Source organism: Babylonia areolata, chromosome 34 (assembly GCF_041734735.1).
Source record: "Babylonia areolata isolate BAREFJ2019XMU chromosome 34, ASM4173473v1, whole genome shotgun sequence".
NCBI classification, from domain to species: Eukaryota; Metazoa; Mollusca; class Gastropoda; order Neogastropoda; family Buccinidae; genus Babylonia; species Babylonia areolata.
In genome coordinates this window covers 19,533,224-19,554,509 of record NC_134909.1, presented here as the reverse complement: position 1 = coordinate 19,554,509, position 21,286 = coordinate 19,533,224, and the positions used below count along the sequence as shown (strand labels likewise).

General features: G+C 44.7%; 1 protein-coding gene across 1 annotated transcript in view; it reads right to left on the bottom strand.

The window, feature by feature from the left end:
• Positions 1-21,286, bottom strand: part of LOC143277578 (monocarboxylate transporter 5-like) — a 60,841-nt gene that overhangs the window by 6,471 nt on the left and 33,084 nt on the right. Inside the window, exons 6-9 of the mRNA XM_076582457.1 lie at positions 13,686-14,262; positions 10,773-11,115; positions 6,167-6,436; positions 3,410-3,535 (exon numbers count right to left, since the gene is read on the bottom strand). Coding sequence (XP_076438572.1) covers positions 3,410-3,535; positions 6,167-6,436; positions 10,773-11,115; positions 13,686-14,262 — 1,316 coding nt within the window. The remainder of the gene's footprint in view (positions 1-3,409; positions 3,536-6,166; positions 6,437-10,772; positions 11,116-13,685; positions 14,263-21,286) is intronic.

Here is a 21,286-nt window from a genome sequence, read left to right as displayed (position 1 = left end):
CGCAGCACAGTGAGATAGTCTGAATATTAACTCAGAACAAACTGCCTGGAACAGGTCGCAACACAGTGAGACAGTCTGAAGAGTAAGTCAGAACAAACAAGTCTGAAACAGGTCGCAACACAGTGAGACAGTCTGAAGAGTAAGTCAGAACAAATGACCTGGAACAGGTCGCAACACAGTGAGACAGTCTGAAGAGTAAGTCAGAACAAACGGTCTGGAACAGGTCGCAACACAGTGAGATAGTCTGAATATTAACTCAGAACAAACTGCCTGGAACAGGTCGCAACACAGCGAGACAGTCTGAAGAGTAAGTCAGAACAAACGGTCTGGAACAAGTCGCAGCACAGTGAGATAGTCTGAATATTAACTCAGAACAAACTGCCTGGAACAGGTCACAGCACAGTGAGACAGTCTGAAGAGTAAGTCAGAACAAACGGTCTGGAACAAGTCGCAGCACAGTGAGATAGTCTGAATATTAACTCAGAACAAACTGCCTGGAACAGGTCGCAACACAGCGAGACAGTCTGAAGAGTAAGTCAGAACAAACGGCCTGGAACAGGTCACAGCACAGTGAGACAGTCTGAAGAGTAAGTCAGAACAAACAGTCTGAAACAGGTCGCAACACAGTGAGACAGTCTGAAGAGTAAGTCAGAACAAATGACCTGAAACAGGTCACAGCACAGTGAGTCAGTCTGAAGAGTAAGTCAGAACAAATGACCTGAAACAGGTCACAGCACAGTGAGTCAGTCTGAAGAGCAAGTCAGAACAAATGACCTGAAACAGGTCACAGCACAGTGAGTCAGTCTGAAGAGTAAGTCAGAACAAACGGTCTGGAACACGTCGCAGCACAGTGAGACAGTCTGAAGAGTAAGTCAGAACAAACCGCCTGGAACAGGTCGCAGCACAGTGAGACAGTCTGAAGAGTAAGTCAGAACAAACGGTCTGGAACAGGTCGCAGCACAGTGAGACAGTCTGAAGAGTAAGTCAGAACAAATGACCTGAAACAGGTCACAGCACAGTGAGTCAGTCTGAAGAGTAAGTCAGAACAAACGGTCTGGAACAGGTCGCAGTACAGTGAGACAGTCTGAAGAGTAAGTCAGAACAAACGGTCTGAAACAGGTCGCAGCACAGTGAGACAGTCTGAAGAGCAAGTCAGAACAAATGACCTGAAACAGGTCACAGCACAGTGAGTCAGTCTGAAGAGCAAGTCAGAACAAATGACCTGAAACAGGTCACAGCACAGTGAGACAGTCTGAAGAGTAAGTCAGAACAAATGACCTGGAACAGGTCGCAACACAGTGAGACAGTCTGAAGAGTAAGTCAGAACAAACGGTCTGGAACAGGTCGCAGCACAGTGAGACAGTCTGAAGAGGAAGTCAAAAAGAAACTTGATGTGGACAAAAGTCAGAAAGTAAGTTGATGAGGGACAGAGTGAGTCAGAGAACAAGCTGATGTTGATGGCCGACAGATCAGCAAGCCAGAAAGAAGTGTGAATGTGTCTAGACAACTGCCTAAAAAAAGGACACAGTACAGTTTCAGTTATATATATATATATATATATATATATATATATATATATATATATATATATATATATATATATGTGTGTGTGTGTGTGTGTGTGTGTGTGTGTGTGTGTGTGTGTACATTTCAGAGTAGATTTTGTCTACTTAATTTTGCCAGTTGACAATCGTTATATGTTGCCATAGGTTCTTCTTCAGTGTGCCAAGTAAGTGCAGCACACGTGACCTTGGTTTATCATCTCATTCGAATGACTAGAGTAGATGCTCTGTTTGATTTTCCAGTTGAGCCTGGGAGAAAGGGTGAGACCCGGATCTGAACCCAGAACTCAAGGACACTGCAATGGCAGTAATAAGCATCTTAACAATTCTGTCACAACACAATGAACTGCCAGACTAAGTCAGAAAGGGACGGGCGCAATAGCCGAGTGGTTAAAGCGTTGGACGTTCAATCTGAGGGTCCCGGGTTCGAATCACGGTGACGGCGCCTGGTGGGTGAAGGGTGGAGATTTTTACGATCTCCCAGGTCAACATATGTGCAGACCTGCTAGTGCCTGAACCCCCTTCGTGTGTAAACGCATGCAGAAGATCAAATACGCACGTTAAAGATCCTGTAATCCATGTCAGCGTTCGGTGGGTTATGGAAACAAGAACATACCCAGCATGCACACCCCCGAAAACGGAGTATGCTGCCTACATGGCGGGGTAAAACGGTCGTACACGTAAAAGCCCACTCGTGTGCATACGAGTGAACGTGGGAGTTGCAGCCCATGAACGCAGAAGAAGAAGAAGAAGAAGTCAGAAAGAAATATGATGGCGTCCACTTAACTCATTCCACTCCAGGTACGAGTTAACTTGTACCTTGATTACTTCCCTTGTAGACCTGCTTCGAGAATACTGGTACCCATTCACTATTCTGATTTCATTTATTCTGGCTTGGTACAGTTGGTGTTTCTAAAACTGAGGCATATATGGATTCTGGAAGCATGAAAATGAAGCCTTGTTTGACTGATTAAATCAGCATATTCTCCATCAATTTTCACCGTTTTAATGGAACAACCCTACTTTTCACTGCAGTGGTTGCATGCAGTGCTGGTCCAGGGGAGATGTAGCAGGCATGTAGCTGTGGGGGTAGAATGAGTTAATTCTCTCCGGACGAAGGAATGCTCACACAAAACGTATTCGGATTCAGACGAAAGAATGGAATAGCATTCTCCGAAAGTAAAATTCCATCATGCGCTGTACACGTGATTTTGTGATTAGCCAAGCAGAGTGTGCTATTCTGGGTCACTCCACAATCGAACAGTATGACTGGTCAGCCTGGGATGTGTGGCCTGTCTCACACACATGCTGACAAAGTCATTGACCGGTCGTCTGCTCGCGTGCCAGCCTGTTAGCAAAGCGGGCTCTTCTCAGAATGTTGTGAAAAGAACAAGGCAGTGACGGCAACGTTTTAGGGTTGCCGAAGTACTTGAAATGCTACAAACTGAAGGGTCAGACATAGAAGAGGTGGATGATGACGAAGAAGAAAGCGAATTTAATGCAGAAAGTGAGCATGGGTATGGTGGTTCGGGGTGAAAAATTGACAGTATTTTCTACATTAGGCAAAACTGTAAAAATAGATGAGAAATTTGATTTTTTTTTTATATGTAATAGCTCAACATGTAATAAACCAGTTCTGAAAGTTTCATTTTCTTACACAGTATTTTGTACTTTTTGTAATTTTTTTCCAAACCCTTACAAATGGGCTGTCCGTGGGGAAAAGCGAAAAGCAAGGGAGAAAACTTGTCATCCCGAGTGAGTTAATGGTCTGAACAGAGACAGTCACTGAGCCAGAAGATTCAGTCAGGAAGGGGGGGTGGGGGGGACAAGTCAGAATTGAACCTCACCTGCCAGCGGGGCGCCCACCATGGTGGCGATTCCCTGGAAGAGGATGAGGATGCCAAAGGACTTGGTCAGCAGTTCGATTCCTAGCAAGTCCACGAGCAGAATGGAGCGTAGCGACACAAACACCGCTGTTCAGACAGTCAATAATAATGATAAGAGTAATGATGATAATGATTATAGCGACACAAACACCGCTGTTCAGACACAGGGCGACAGTCAATAATAATGATAACAGTAATGATGATAATGATTATGATTAATAAATAAAGGTAATTATCAAATACCAGTAACAATAATAACAATATTAGTAGTAGTAGTAGTAGCAATTTCAGTATCATTATCAGTAGCTCAAGGAGGCGTCACTGCGTTCGGACAAATCCATACATGCTACACCACATCTGCCAAGCAGATGCCTGACCAGCAGCGTAACACAATGGGCTTAGTCAGGCCTTGAGAAAAAAAGAAAAAAAAGGAAAAAACCAGTAGTAGTAGTAGTAGTAGTAGTAGTAATGATAATAACAGTAACAATAGCAATAACAATGTATGTACATCTGTATAGTATTAATACCCTTTCTCTTCACCACCTCAAGGTGCTTCACTGGAAAGAAAAAGTTAAAATGACACGAACCACTCATGACCTCTCTCTCTCTCTCTCTATCTCCCCCTTGCCCCCTTTCACTCATTCCTCATACAAGCAGAGTGAGTTGGCGGGCATGGGGTGGTGTTGTTGATGAAGGAAACGTAGCATGTAATCATCACCAGAATAACCAGAATTAACAACAAAAAAAACCCAAACTAAAAAACACTTGCCACAAACTGCCACAGGGCACACATGTATCATATCTAACAGACAATCGCATGAACTACACACAGACACACAGAGATGAATACATTAAGACACACACACACAGAGTAACACACACACAGACACACACACCATACTCTCTGCATTCCAAAACTCTTCCTCACAATCTACCACAATCCCAATCAAATCAACAACACATCAAACCCACCCCTCCCCCCGACCCAACTCAAACACACCCAGACAAATTCAAAAGGTGACAGCTTACACACACAGCAGGGGGAACAAAAACAACCCTAACCCATTGACAACCCCCCTCAGACCCCCCCCACACACACACCTGAATCTCACCCCCACAAAAACCAAGGCAGCAGCATACACACAGCAGGGAGTACTACAAAAATCACTCCAACCCTTCAATACTCCACCCCCCCCCCAACCCCCATCACCACACACACACCCAAAGCTCACCCACACAACAGTTGAAGGTGGCAGCGTACACACACAGCTGCAAGAACTACAAAAATCACCTCAACCCATCAACACCCCACCGACCCACCCACCCACCCACACATGCCCAAAACTCACCCACACAAAAAAAACAAAGGTGGCAGTGTACACACACACAGCAGGGGAGACTACACAAATCACCCCAACCACAAACCATCAACACCAACACCGCCCCCCCCCTCCCACACACATACCTGAAACTCACCAGCACACAAAAGCCAAAGGTGGCAGCATACACGCACAAAAGGGAGACTACAAAAATCACCCCAACCACAAACCATCAACACCAACACCCCCCCCCCCCCCACCCCCCACTCACACCTGCACACAAAAACCGAAGGTGGCAGCATACACGCACAGAAGGGAGACTACAAAAATCACCCCAACCACAAACCATCAACACCAACACCCCCCCCCCACCCCCCACTCACACCTGCACACAAAAACCGAAGGTGGCAGCATACACGCACAGAAGGGAGACTACAAAAATCACCCCAACCACAAACCATCAACACCAACACCGCCCCCCCCCCCCCCACACACATACCTGAAACTCACCAGCACACAAAAGCCAAAGGTGGCAGCATACACGCACAGAAGGGAGACTACAAAAATCACCCCAACCACAAACCATCAAATTCCACCCCCCCTCCACACACACACACCTGAAACTCACCCCACACAAAAGCCGAAAGGGGTACACACACAACAGGGAGAACTACAAAAATCACACAACCATCATGCCTCTCTCTCTCTCTCTCTCTCACACACACACACACCTGAGACTCACCCACACAAAAGCCGAAAGTGGTACACACACAACAGGGAGAACTACAAAAATCACACAACCATCACCCCTCTCACACACACACACACACACACACACCTGAGACTCACCCCACACAAAAGCCGAAAGTGGTACACACACAACAGGAAGAACTACAAAAATCACCCCAACCATCACCCCTCCCACACACACACACACACATCTGAAACTCACCCCACACAAAAGCCGAAAGGGGTACACACACAACAGGGAGAACTACAAAAATCACACAACCATCACCCCTCACACACACACACATCTGAAACTCACCCCACACAAAAGCTGAAAGGGGTACACACACAACAGGAAGAACTACAAAAATCACCCCAACCATCACCCCTCTCTCTCACACACACACCTGAAACTCACCCACACAAAAGCTCAAAGGGGTACACACACAACAGGAAGAACTACAAAAATCACCCCAACCATCACCCCTCACACACACACACACATCCCCCCTAATCTCACCAGCACACAAAAGCTGAAGGTAGCAGCGTACACACACAGCAAGGAAAACTACAAAAATCACTCCAATCCATCATTGCCAACAACGCCCCCCCCCCTCACCCTACCCCCCCCCAACCCCCCACCCAGTCTGTCTCCCCCACCGAAACTCACCCACACAAAAGCCGAAGGTGGCAGCGTAGACACACAGCATGGAGAAGGTCTGGCAGAAGGCCACCAGGATGGTTCCCACCCCAGCCACCACCAGAGCACCGTTGTTGAGGTGCAGCACGTTGGTCCAGGGCCGGTCGGCGATCCAGCCGGAGATGACACGACCAATGGTGTTGGTGATGCCGATGATGGACAGCAAGAACACCGCCTCGTCGTCGTGCATCCCAATGTTCTCCGCCTTCTTCGTGATGTAGAAGAACGGGATGAAGAAGGCTGCACGGGCAACAACACACAATGCCGTCATTGACTCTCCTGATAATATACATCTGGATACTTACGGATATTTGTATTTGTATTTCTTTTTTTATCACAACAGATTTCTCTGTGTGAAATTCGGGCTGCTCTCACCAGGGAGAGCGCATCGCTATACTACAGCGCCACCCATTTTTTTTGCATTTTTTTCCTGCATGCAGTTTTATGTGTTTTTCCTATCGAAGTGGATTTTTTCTACAGAATTTTGCCAGGAACGACCATTTTGTTGCTGTGGGTTCTTTTACGTGCGCTAAGTGCATGCTGCACAAGGGACCTCGGTTTATCGTCCCATCCGGATGACTAGCATCCAGACCAGCACTCAAGGTCTAGTGGAGGCAGAGAAAATATCGACGACTGAGCCGTGATTCGAACCAGCGCGCTCAGATTCTCTCGCTTCCTAGGCGGACGCGTTACCTCTAGGCCATCACTCCAGCGCTTATCCTGAGCTGGAGACCAAACACTAAGAGCTTTACAAACTCAGGGTCATTTGCACAGCAGGCTGCCTACCTGGGTAGAGCTGACTGACATCTGCCACTGGGCACCCATCATTCGTTTCCTGTGCCATTCAATCAGATTTCAGGTACGCACACATTAACACATGCAACATTTTACGTGTATGACCCTATTGGTTTTTTTCCCCCCCGCCATGTATGCAGCCATACTTCGATTTAGGGGGTTTGCAAGCTGGGTATGTTCTTGTTTCCACAACCCACTGAACGCTGACATCGATTTCAGGATCTTTAACATGCGTATTTGATCTTCTGCGTGCGTGTACACACGAAGGGGGTTCAGGCACTAGCAGGTCTGCACATATGTTGACCTGGGAGACCTGGTACTGCTGCCACTTTGCTCCCCTGACTTTCCCCACAGGCAGCCCATTTGTATGGGTTAGTAGAAAAAAAAAAGAAGAAAAAAATAAATCACCAAAAAGAAAACCTTAGAAATTATGAATTGAAATTTTCCAAACAGATCAGTAACATAACAAGTTAGTTGGGAACAAAATATAAAACTTCATCCCTTCTTGTGCTATCATCTAGTGAGATCATGAAAGTATCCAGAGTTTTTGTTTGAAATTTTCACAACAACCACTAGCAAATGACCAAAGAGGGATAAAAAAAAAAAGCACAAAAAAAAAAAAGCATGAAAAACACTGCACATGCAAAAAGTTGTGAGTAAGAGTAATGGTTGCATCTAGAGTTTTTAGATATTTCAAGTCTTAAAAAACAACAACAACAACAACAAAAATCACTGATGATAAATTTAAGTTAAAAGGCAAGGCAAAAACAACAACTGACAGGGAAAGATAACTTAAACGGAGACGGCACGGGACGATTCAGCAACGCTGAAACACAACAGCAAACATCATCATCACAAAAAGAAAACCGGCAATGCTGAGACAGACAGACAGCTGATCTCTTATTGCTGCAGCCTGTATGCTGTACTGTAGGAACTGCCTGTATTCCAGACGCCTTACACAGCCACAGCTCGGCCACAATAGCTGAGCGGTTAACTCACTCAGTACAGCCAGTCCTCTCTTCTCCTCTACACAGACCCCTCGGATGTCCAGTGGGTGTCTGAATGACCCAACCTTTAGCTTCCGTCGTCAGAACTGTGGTATTCTTTGTCAACATTCACTTCTTCAGTATAAGAGCGTTCCACTTGCAATATTTTGATGATGGTAATTGGGATGAAATGCTGTTTACGTCGTCTCTTTCGCCGTTTGTATGGAAAGAGTTAAAGTGTTGGACTTTCAATCTGAGGGTCCCAGGTTCGAATCTCGGTAACGGCGCCTAGTGGGTAAAGGGTGCAGATTTTTTTTTTTTTTTTTTTTTTTAACTCCCAGGTCAACATAATTATGTGCAGACCTGCCAGTGAGTCCCTTTGTGCATATTCACATGCAGAAGATCAAATACGCATGTTAAGGATCCTGATACCCATGTCAGCGTTCAGTGGGTTACGGAAACAAGAACATACCCAGCATGCACCCACTGGAAACTGGAGCATGGCTGCTGACATGGCAGGGTAAATAAGCAAAATGGTCATGCACGTAAAATGGTATGTGTCTGTATGAATGCGTATGTGCACATGTTTTAAACATTGATTTTGTCATTGTACAGCGCAACAGAACATGTTTTTACATGGAAAGACACTATATAAATCAAACTATTGTTTTCAACATCAATTCTCTCACCATACAGCACGACAGAGCATGTTTTCACACGGAAAGCCACAACAACATAAATCAAACTACGTTGGCATCATGATCACCACGCCGAAGACTGTAATGACATGTTGTGACATATATATATATATATATATATATGTTATTTTTTTTAAGTGGAGTGAAGGCAATCGTGGTGATAGCCTTGAGATAGCCTTATTGATTGGCAAGGCTCTAAGCACCATGATTTGATTTGGTCCAGAGGTAACGCGTCCGCGTAGGAAGCGATAGAATCTGAGCGTACTGGTTCAAATCCTGGCACAGTTGCCAGTATCTTCTACCCCTCCACTAGACCTTCAGTGGTGGTCTGGATGCTAGTCATTCGGATCAGATGATAAACCGAGGTCCAGTGTGCAGCATGCACTTAGCGCATGTAAAATAACCCACGGCTACAAAAGGCTTCTCCCTGGCAAAATTACGCAGAAAAATCCACTTAGATAGGAAAACAAAAAAACTGCAGGCAGGAAAAAACAGAAAAGTAAACAAGAGAGGCAAGGCCTTCAAGACTCACTTGTGATACATTAAGTCCCCTAGCATTAATTACAGAGTAATTTCCCTTTTTTACTATCTGCACCAAAACGTTTGCAAAATAAATAAAAATTCCATGCTTAAAAAAAGAAGTTCCTGTTTGAACAAAAAATGATAATAATGACTCCTCTTGTTGTTGGGTCAGAATAAGAGGTCAAAGTGCCAAGTTTAGAGAATACAAAAAATATAAATATAACAGTAAATGCAGTTTGCATATAATTAGGCTTCTGTTTAAAAAAAATTTTTGTGCCCATCCCAGAGGTGCAATATTGTTTTAAACAAGATGACTGGAAAGAACTGAATTTTTCCTATTTTTATGCCAAATTTGGTGTCAACTGACAAAGTATTTGCAGAGAAAATGTCAATGTTAAAGTTTACCACAGACACACGGACACACACACAGATAACCGAACACCGGGTTAAAACATAGACTCACTTTTTTTTTTACACAAGTGAGTCAAAAAGGGTGGCACTCTCGGTGTAGCCACATGCTCTCCCTTGTGTGGGGAAAGCAGCCTGAATTTCACACAGAGAAATCTGTGACAAAAAAAGAAAAAAAAGAAAGAAAAAAAAAGAGTAATGCAACAAAATAACAACTATACAATACAATGACCCCTATGACCTTGATTGTGCAGTCACTGTTATGTCATGCAAATAGAATTAACAGACTCAATGTTGAGCTGCAATCTGTTTACTTCAATGTCATCCATTCTGTTACGTCAACTATATACGGGTTCTTCAATTGCCCTGGGTTACCAATAATCAATTTGATCATAATGTCTGTTTACACAAACAGACTGATATAAAAAGGTTACCAATAATCAATTTTATTATAATGTCTGTTTACACAAACAGACTGAAATAAAAAGGTTACCAATAATCAATTTCATCATAATGTCTGTTTACACAAACAGACTGATATAAAAAGGTTACCAATAATCAATTTCATCATAATGTCTGTTTACACAAACAGACTGATATAAAAGGGTCACCAATCATCAATCTTATCGTAATGCATGTTTATACAAATAGACTGATAAAATAAAAGGGTTACCAATAATCAATTTCATCGTTATGTCTGTTTATACAAATAGACTGATAAAATAAAAGGGTTACCAATAATCAATTTCATCGTTATGTCTGTTTATACAAATAGACTGATAAAATAAAAGGGTTACCAATAATCAATTTTATCGCAATGTCTGTTTATACAAATAGACTGATATAAATAATACAAAAGGGTTACCCATAATCAATCTTATCATAATGTCTGTGTATACAAATAGACTGATAATATAAAAGGGTTACCAATACCAATAATCAATTTCATTATCATGTCTGTTTATACAAATAGACTGATATAATATAAAAGGGTTACCAATAATCAATTTTTATCGCAATGTCTACTTATACAAATAGACTTGATATAAAACATCTGGACACTACAACCACGACCCCCCTGATACCCCCCCCCCCCTACCCCCCGCCCCCCCAGCGCCCTCTCCCCCACACCTCCCCCCCCCCCCCCCCCCCCCCCCGGTGACTCACCGAGCAAGGTGAGGACGCTGGCCACCACCAGCAGGGAGAACATGGGCGACTTGAGCAGGTTGACGTCGATCATGTCGCGGAGCACGAACACCATCCTCATCACCGTGCCCCGGCTACGCTCCTTCTCCTCCACCTCCGCCGCCGCTGCTATCGTCTCCAGCGAGCACTGGCTCAGCTGCTGGGGGATGCTCAGGTAGGAGCAGGGCACCGAGGACAGCGAGGACGAGCTGATGACCGGGTTGGTGTAGCTGCCGCTCTCTGACCGTGTGCTGCGCCGGCGCCAGCTTCCCGCGGCGGTGCTGCTGTCTGCTGCTGCTGCGGCGTTGTTGTAGTGCTGCAGCACCTGCAGGGAGCATAGAGAGTGCGACGGCGTCAATGAGAGGGAAATTTTTTTTACGTGTGATGTATGCTATGCAGAAAGAATGTTAAATGATTCGTTGTCTCAAGAGAAATTTCACATGTGGTGTATGCTTCATAAAGAATACCGACAACACACGTGATGATGTTATGGTCACTCTGTTACTTTGAAAAACAAAACAAAACAAAACAAACGAAAAGAAAAACAACAACAATACAGAATAACGTGTTATCTCAACAAGAGAAATACACATGTAAAGAATGCTATACAAAGAATACAAAGTACTTTAATTATTAATCTCAGCAAGAGAAACTTCACATGTTATGTATGTTACATAAAGAATACAGAATAATTTATTATCTCGACATGACAAATTTAACATTGATGTATACTACACAAAGAATAAAGACTACTTTGTCGTCTCAACAAGAGAAATTCACATGTGGTGTATGCTATATAAAGAATACAGACAATACATGTGATGATGGTGTTGGTGTTCTGTTCATTCTGTAATTCTGAATTAAAAAGAGAAGAAGAAAAACATAATAACTCATAAAATCTTTACATGTGATGTATGCTACACAATACTTTGCTACCTCAACAAGAGAAATTCACATGTAGCTGCTACATAAACGTAGAACAGAACTGAACTGCAGAATACCTTAGTGTCTCAAAAAGAGGAATTTTTATGTGTGTGCTACACAAACAAACATTACAGAACACTTTATCATCTCAACAAGAGAAATTCACAAATGGTGTATGCTACACAAACAATGCGTGAGAAACAGTCAGTCAATGTGATTACACACATGAAATAAAAATGTTTAAATGCCAAACTGATGTGAATCTCGCATGTTAAAGGATTAACACAAGCAATGAATAAGTCTCACAGTCATTCAAAAAACAAAAAAAAATGAAAAGACGCTGAAGACAAAAAAAGCTTAAAAACAACGATCACAATCATACACATGAAATAACCCTTTTGATGGTTCAGATGTCGATTGGTGACTTCCTAGTTGAACGCTTCAGACGCTGTTCAGCAACTTACATGCCCAATGCCTCAGGTGCCAACCGGAGACTTGTACACTAGAGTTACCAACCTTGCTCCTCCTTCTTTTCGTGAAACCACACAAGTTCAAAATGTTTACCGTGTGTTTCTGTAACATCGATTCTACGTTTGAGTTGCAAGTTGATGCATGTTGTCGAATATTTCCTAATTTATTGAGCAGATTTTCGTCAACTGATTTCAAACGTCAGTCAATGTGTTCATACAAATAAAATGCTTATAATTTGCATTCTTTGCCCTTTAACATGAGCTATGAATAAAGAAGACTGAATGAGCAGAAGCGAAGTTGTGGCAGTTTAAAGTGGGTTGGTGGTGACACAGTTTTCCCTCCCCTGCACAGCTGGTTTAGACAGAAGTGTACTGCTGCTCAGCTGGTTTGTACAGTGAGCTAGCTCTGCACCTCTGGTGATGAAAGGGTTAAGCACAATAATAGAAACAAGTACAAGTACCATACTATCATTAAAACATAGTTTGTAAAGGATTACAACAAAGCTGTTCAACAGTATTCAAAAGTAATACACAGTATAGAACACACACACACACACACACACACACACGCGCATACAAGCACACTCACCTACACACAGACAAAGACACACACAAACATGTGGGCATGTCCTCACACATATACACAAACGCACACATACACACACACACACATACGAGCGCACTCACGTACACACAAAGACACACACAAACATGTGGGCATGCCCTCACACATATACACAAACACACACACACACACACAAACACATACACACACATACATGCACACTCACATACACAGAGCCACACACACACACATACATACAAACACATGGGCGCGCCTTCACACACACATATACACAAACGCACACACACACATTCAGTCTAGTATCATCATCCTAGATGAACAGATCTCGTTCAGGGACACAGACTCCGACGGGCGCAACAGCCGAGTGGTTAAAGCGTTGGACTGTCAATCTGAGGGTCCTGGGTTCGAATCACGGTGACGGCGCCTGGTGGGTAAAGGGTGGAGATTTTTAGGATCTCCCAGGTCAACATATGTGCAGACCTGCTAGTGCCTGAACCCCTTTCGTGTGTATATGCAAGCAGAAGATCAAATACGCACGTTAAAGATCCCGTAATCCATGTCAGCGTTCGGTGGGTTATGGAAACAAGAACATACCCAGCATGCATACCCCCAAAAATGGAGTATGGCTGCCTACATGACGGGGTAAATACGGTCATACACGTAAAAGCCCACTCTAAATATAAATAAATAAATAAAAGAAGCACACACACGCACACACACACACAACCAAACACATACACACACACACATACATACGCACTCGCGTACACAGAGACACACACCCACAAACACTCAGGCATGCCCTCACACACAACACTCACACCCACACAAACACTCACACATATAAACACACAACCACCACCACCCCCCAACCCCAACCCCTGCAGACTCCCCCAACCGCCACCCCCTACCCACCTGCACACTGATGATGCTGGCGTCCATCCCACCCACTGCGGACCCGTTCAGCGAGGCATTGCTCCCTGCCTCCACCCCGGCTACCCTCCCCTCCGCCGCCAGCCGCGACAGGATCTCGTTCAGGGACACAGACTCCGACGGGGGCTTTTGCCCGTCCGAGCACACCCCGCTGTCGTCTGACGCCTCGCTTTTAGTGGGCAGGTCCTTCCGCCCGAGCGAGCTGGAGGGGGGAGAACTGGAGCTGGGCCGGTAGATGGGAGACAACTTGGAGCCGTTGCTCTCCTTCTGGGCCTCGTTGACGGCGTCGATGACGATGCTGGGGATGGCGTTGAGGCTGCTCTTGCTCTTGTTGAGGCTCTGGGAGCTGAAGCCCAGCGAGCGCTTGAAGCGGGCGATGAAGGAGTTGCGCCGTTTCGGGTCCAGCAGGGCGGGGTCCACCTTGATGAGGCGGTTGTCGCGGGTGATGATGCAGTTGTCCAGGGAGCCGTTGGAGATGGTGCGCTGCCGCTTCTTCTCCTCGATCAGCGCCTTCATGATGGCGCCGCGCTGGATCTCCACCTGCGACTGGTAGCACTCCCTGCGACACATCACACATGCGTCATCACACACATCACAGTGCACGTGTGTCATCACACACATCACAGTACACACGTGTCACCACACACATCACAGTACACGTCACCACACACATCACAGTACACATGTGTCATCACACACATCACAGTACACACACACCACAGTACACATGTCACCACACACACCACAGTACACGTGTCACCACACACACCACAGTACACATGTCACCACACACATCACAGTACACGCGTCACCACACACACCACAGTACACACGTCACCACACACACCACAGTACACGTGTCACCACACATATCACAGTACACACGTGTCACCATACACATCACAGTACACATGTGTCACCACACACATCACAGTACACACGTGTCACCATACACATCACAGTACACATGTGTCACCACACACATCACACACGTGTCACCATACACATCACAGTACACATGTGTCACCACACACATCACAGTACACATGTATCATCACACACATCACAGTACACATGTGTCATCACACACATCACAGCACATGTGTCACCACACACATCACAGTACACATGTGTCATCACACACATCACAGTACACACATGTCACCACACACATCACAGTACACGTGTCACCACACACATCACAGTACACGTGTCACCACACACATCACAGTACACACGTGTCATCACACACATCACAGTACACATGTATCATCACACACATCACAGTACACACGTGTCATCACACACATCACAGTACACATGTATCATCACACACACCTCGACTGGTCACAGCTTGGTTTAAAAAAAAAAGGTTGGTGTTTTTTGTTTTGTTTTTTCAATCTCCAGAGAAATACTCCATTCAAGACAATAACACTCCCTGCAACACACACACATGATTTCATACACACCTTGACTCTGAAAGTCACAGTTTTTTTTTTCTTTTAATTCCAGAGACATACACCATTCAAAACAATAACACTCACTGCAACACAACGCATCACACACACACACACGTCATCACACACACCTCAACTCTTAAACTTGTTAAAGTCACAGATTGGTTTTAAAATAAGGTTGTTGTTTTTCCCAATCTCCAGAGAAATACTCCATTCAAGACAATAACAATCCCTGCAACACACACACACACACACACACACACACACACACACACACACACACCTCTCATTTCTCATAGTCACAGCTTATTTTTCTTTTCTTTTTTCTCCAGAGAAATACTCCATTCAAAAAATGAACTCCCTTTCAACACACACACGCGCACACATCTCAAAGTCACAGTTCTTTATCTCCCCCCCCCCCCACTCCCCTCCCCCGATTCGTAATATCCAGAAAAATACAATTAAAAAAATAACTCCCCTTTCAGTTAACATCTTCACCAACACCAACATCATCATTTTGAAAGGGATTAATAAAGATCTATTGTATCATCATCCCTACACAAAAAACACATTACCATTATTATTATCATCATTATCATGACTATCATCATTATTGTTATTATCAGTATCATTATTATTTTGACTATCATCATCATTATTATTATTATATCATCATCATCATCATTATTATCATGATGATCATTATGACTATCATCATCATCATTATTATCATCATCATTATGACTATCATTATTATTATTATACTTATTATCATTATCACTATGACTATCATTATGACTATCATCATTATTATTATTACATAATTATTATCGTACTTATTATCATTATCATCAACATCATTTTACAAAAAAACCCACAAACAACAACAACAACAACAAAAGTTTCCGTGATAAGTCATTTCACACAAGTGACTGCCATGGGGTGGGGCTGGTGGCGAGGAGGGGGGATGGGGTGGGGTGGGGTGGGGGGGGGGGGATGTCACAAGTCTCCCTTTAGTTTACATGACTGTCATCGTGGTGGTGAACGAAGATATTGATTGGACACCCTTCCATGTCCCTGCCTGCCTTCTTCTTTCTCTGCCGCCTTGTGACATTTCACATGCTGCTGCTGCTTTTACCTCAGGGTTTTTTTTTTTTGTTTTTTTTTAAAGCAAGGACCCTGTCTTAAAACCCTGAAGCACTGCATGCACCAAAAAACTATGGTATATAGGTTATCAATGTGGAGAGCTACTTTCACTGGCGTGTTGTTCCCAGAATAGAAAAGACACGTTAAAAAAAAGAAGAAGAAGAAAAAAAAAGTCTTCATGACTCAGGGCAGCAGAACAGAGCAGTATTGAACGAATCATACACAGCCACTGTGGTGACAGTGAGTATGTAGCGACCAGGGAGAGAGAGAGGGGCACAGAGAGAGAGAGAGTGAGAGAGGGAGAGAGGGGGTTAGAAAGATGGAGAGAGAGAGGGGGCAGGAGAGAGAAGAGGGAGGAAGAGAGAGAGATGGGGGAGAAAGATGGAGAGGGAGAGAGAGATAGGGAGGGGGTAGAAAGATGGAGGGGGGGGGAGAGAATAGGAGGGAGGAAGAGAGAGAGAGAGGGAGAGGGAGAGAGGGGAGAAGAAAGATGGAGATAGGGGGGGGGGGGAGAGAGAGAGAGAGAGAGAGAGAGAGAGAGAGAGAGAGAGAGAGAGAGAGAGAGAGAGAGAGAGAGAGAGAGAGATGGTGGGAGAAAGACGGAGAGAGAGGGGGGGAGAGAGAAGAGAGAGAGAGAGAGAGAGAGAGAGAGAGAGAGAGATGGGGAGAGAGAAGAGGAGGGACAGAAAAAGAGAAAGAGAGAGAGATGGTGGGAGAAAGACGGAGAGAGAGGGGGGGAGAGAGAAGAGAGAGAGAGAGAGATGGGGAGAGAAAGATGAAGAGAGAGAAGAGGAGGGACAGAAAAAGAGAAAGAGAGAGAGATGGTGGGAGAAAGACGGAGAGAGAGGGGGGGAGAGAGAAGAGAGAGAGAGAGAGAGAGAGAGACAAAAAGAGAGAGGGGTTGGATTGTTGGTGGGGGTGGAGGTGGTGCGGGGGGTGCAGAGAAAGAGATGGGTAAAGAAAGAGAAAGACAGAGAGGGAGGGGCAAAGAAAGAGAACACTGAACACTTTAATGTCAATAGCTTTACAGCCCTAATGACATGGGGGTTCATAATACAAATAACAACATGCATCAATAGTAATAATATTGATGAAAACCAAAGCCAAAACGAAATCAATCAATCTGTGCAACAAAGTGCAGTTCGACCATCCATTCAAAGTAATGGCATGTAGTGAGAAATAAAAACAAAAACATATATAAATGTGTAACATAAATATTTTCCATATGAGAATGACAACACAGATTTCACTTTTCACAATGAGCAACACCTGATACTATTTTATTATTGTTTTTTTTTTTTTCCGTCGCATGTTATTCGCTTCGGCAATATATTTTGCAAGTGACTGTAGTGAAGTTTCCTGATTTAGATTAAGCACTCCAAAAATATCTTCATTCTTTGCTAAATTTGATTTAAATACAACACATTTTTCTCGAATATCGTCATAAGCTTTACAACTAAACAAAAAATGTAATTCATCCTCCCTTAAATGACCGCACATCGGACAAGGGGAGAGTAATGAGGGCTCAGTCTGAAACCACTTTTCATAAGCATTCAAACCAATCGTTCTCGTTCTAAATCTGGCGAGACTTGTTCGGTGCCACTTGTTTGTCACGACTGTGACATATTTTTCTGTTTAAAATGTACTTTTAAAACTATAAAACCATCTATATTTCTCAGTGCTTTCCATTTTACAGTGCCAATTCTGTTTATATGAAGCAATTAGCCGGCAAAGAAAGACAGAGAGAGAGAGAGAGCAGCAAAGAGAGAGGATGGTAATAGCCCAAGGTGAAGGTGGGTGGGTGGGAGAGGAGGGTGTGTGTGTGTTGGGGGGGGGGGGGGAGGAGGGCAGGATTATGGGGTTACTCTAAAATCTGCTTTACTGATCAGGCCTTTTCTACCCATGACCAAAATGGTGGGATGGGGTGGGGTGGTGGAGAGTCATGTGATCATACACATTTTGCTAAAAAAAAACCCAACAACAAACGGGTTGAGTTGATCCCTAGCAAAATCTGTGGGAAAAAAAAACAACCCAAAAAACCCACTTTGATAGATCTATAGGAAAACTACACTTACAGACAGAAAAAAAAAAAAAAAAAAAAAAAAAAAAAGGATTGTGCTCTCATTGTAGCAGGGGAGTGCAGCCCAAATTTCACAGAGAGAAATAGAACAGAACAGAACAGAATAGAATACATTACAATCCAAGACACCAAGCCACTGACCATGGTCTGAGAAGCAGTTTTATGCACACTGAACCAAAGAACACGCAGCAAGCACACACTCTTACTCATGAACAGATACCATAAAAAATATCACTATCAGTTCCTCCTAACAAGTGGATGAGGGGTGGGGAGATAGAGAGAGAAAGAGAGGGGGAGGAGAGAGAGAGAGAGAGGGAGAGGAGTGGGGTGGAGAGAGAAAGGGGGGAGGGAGGGAGAGGAGGAGGGAACAGAGAGAGAGGAGGGGGAGGAAGGGAAAGAGAGAGAGGAAGAGAGGGACAGAGGGAGGGGGAGAGAGAGAGGGAGAGAGAGGAAGAGAGGGACAGAGGTAGGGGGAGAGAGAGAGGAAGAGAGAGAGAGGGAGGGAAGGTGGGAGAGGGACAGAGATTTAGGGAGGGAAGGTGGGAGAGGGAGGGAGAGAAAGAGGGATGGAGGGAGGGAGAGAGAGAGTGGGAGGGAGAGAGAGAGAGGGGGAGGGAAGGTGGGAGAGAGAGGGAGAGAAAGAGGGATGGAGGGAGGGAGAGAGAGAGTGGGAGGGAGAGAGAGAGAGGGGGAGGGAAGGTGGGAGAGAGAGGGAGAGAAAGAGGGATGGAGGGAGGGAGAGAGAGAGTGGGAGGGAGAGAGAGAGAGAGAGGGAGGGAAGGTGGGAGACAAGAGGGAGAGAAAGAGGGATGGAGGGAGGGAGAGAGAGAGTGGGAGGGAGAGAGAGAGAGAGAGGGAAGGTGGGAGAGGAAAAGAGAGAGAGGGGGGGAAGGTGGGATAGGGAGGGAGAGAAAGAGGGATGGAGGGAGGGAGAGAGAGAGTGGGAGGGAAAGAGGAAGAGGGAGTGAGTGAGAGAGGGAGAGAGACAGAGAGAGAGAGAGAGAGAGACAGAGAGAGAGAGACAGAGAGAGAGAGAGAGAGAGAGAGACAGAGAGCGAAACAGAGTGAGGCAGATCAAGATACGCCTTCAGAGACAGGTCGGTGTGTCAAGACAGGCGAAACCCACTTCTTTCCCCTTAGTGTCAGGAGCTGAGGGTGTGTGTGTGTGTGGGGGGGGGGGGGTGGGGGGTGGGGGGGGTTGGGGTGGGGGGGAAACGGTGCACATGTTTGCGCCACATTTACCAGAGCAGCAGGTAGGACAGAGCAGCAGGTAGGACAAACATGATAACGACGGAGTGAACCACTGGCCCAGATAGAATCTGTGTCCACTGATACCCTGTGGTACTTCTTTCCTTTTGTGTTCTGCTATTCTCTCCGTCTAAATACGATCACCAAGAACAAGTGAAGCGGTGACCTAGTGGCTATGCACCCCACCCAGTGGTGGTCTGGACGCTGGTCTTTTGTGGAACACAAAAGCACCTGACGATCCCATCACCACAGGTGTAACAAATTCTATCCAGACACCGAGTGATCCCGTTACTCAGTTGTCACAAACTCTCCCCTTCAAACACTAAGACACCTACAATCCTGTAACATACCTAATGATCCTGTAACACACCTGACCATCCTGTCACCACAGGTGTTAACAAAACTCTCCCCCTCAAACACTAACACACCTAGTAAATCCATCATCACAGGTGTAACAAACTCTCTACATCAAGCACTAACACACCTAACATTACTGTTACCACAGGTGACAACAAACTGTCCCCTTCAAGCACTAACACACACCTGACAATCCTGTTACTCAGGTTTAACAACTCTCCCCTCAGTTAAAGCACTAACACACACCTAACAATCCTGTTACTCAGGTTTAACAACTCTCCCCTCAGTTAAAGCACTAACACACACCTGACAATCCTGTTACTCAGGTGTAACAACTCTCCCCTCAGTTAAAGCACTAACACACACCTGACAATCCTGTTACTCAGGTGTAACAACTCTCCCCTCAGTTAAAGCACTAACACACACCTAACAATCCTGTTACTCAGGTTTAACAACTCTCCCCTCAGTTAAAGCACTAACACACACCTAACAATCCTGTTACTCAGGTTTAACAACTCTCCCCTCAGTTAAAGCAATAACACACACCTAACAATCCTGTTACTCAGGTTTAACAACTCTCCCCTCAGTTAAAGCACTAACACACACCTAACAATCCTGTTACTCAGGTTTAACAACTCTCCCCTCAAGTTAAAGCACTAACACACACCTAACAATCCTGTTACTCAGGTTTAACAACTCTCCCCTCAGTTAAAGCACTAACACACACCTGACAATCCTGTTACTCAGGTTTAACAACTCTCCCCTCAGTTAAAGCACTAACACACACCTAACAATCCTGTTACTCCGTTGTAACAACTCTCCCCTCAGTTAAAGCACTAACACACACCTAACAATCCTGTTACTCAGGTTTAACAACTCTGCCCTCAGTTAAAGCACTAACACACACCTAACAATCCTGTTACTCAGGTTTAACAACTCTCCCCTCAGTTAAAGCACTAACACACACCTAACAATCCTGTTACTCCGGTTTAACAACTCTGCCCAGTTCAAGCACTATCCCACCTAAAGATCCCGTCACCATGGGTGTAACAAACTCTCTCCATCAAGCACTAACACACCTAACGATCCCGTAACATACCTAACGATCCTGTAGCACACCTAACGATCCCGTAACATACCTAACGATCCTGTAGCACACCTAACGATCCCGTAACATACCTAACGATCCCGTAACATACCTAATGATCCCGTAACACACCTAACGATCCCATCACCACAGGTGCTCTCCCCGTCAAGCACTATCACGCCTAATGATCACGTCACAACAGGTGTAA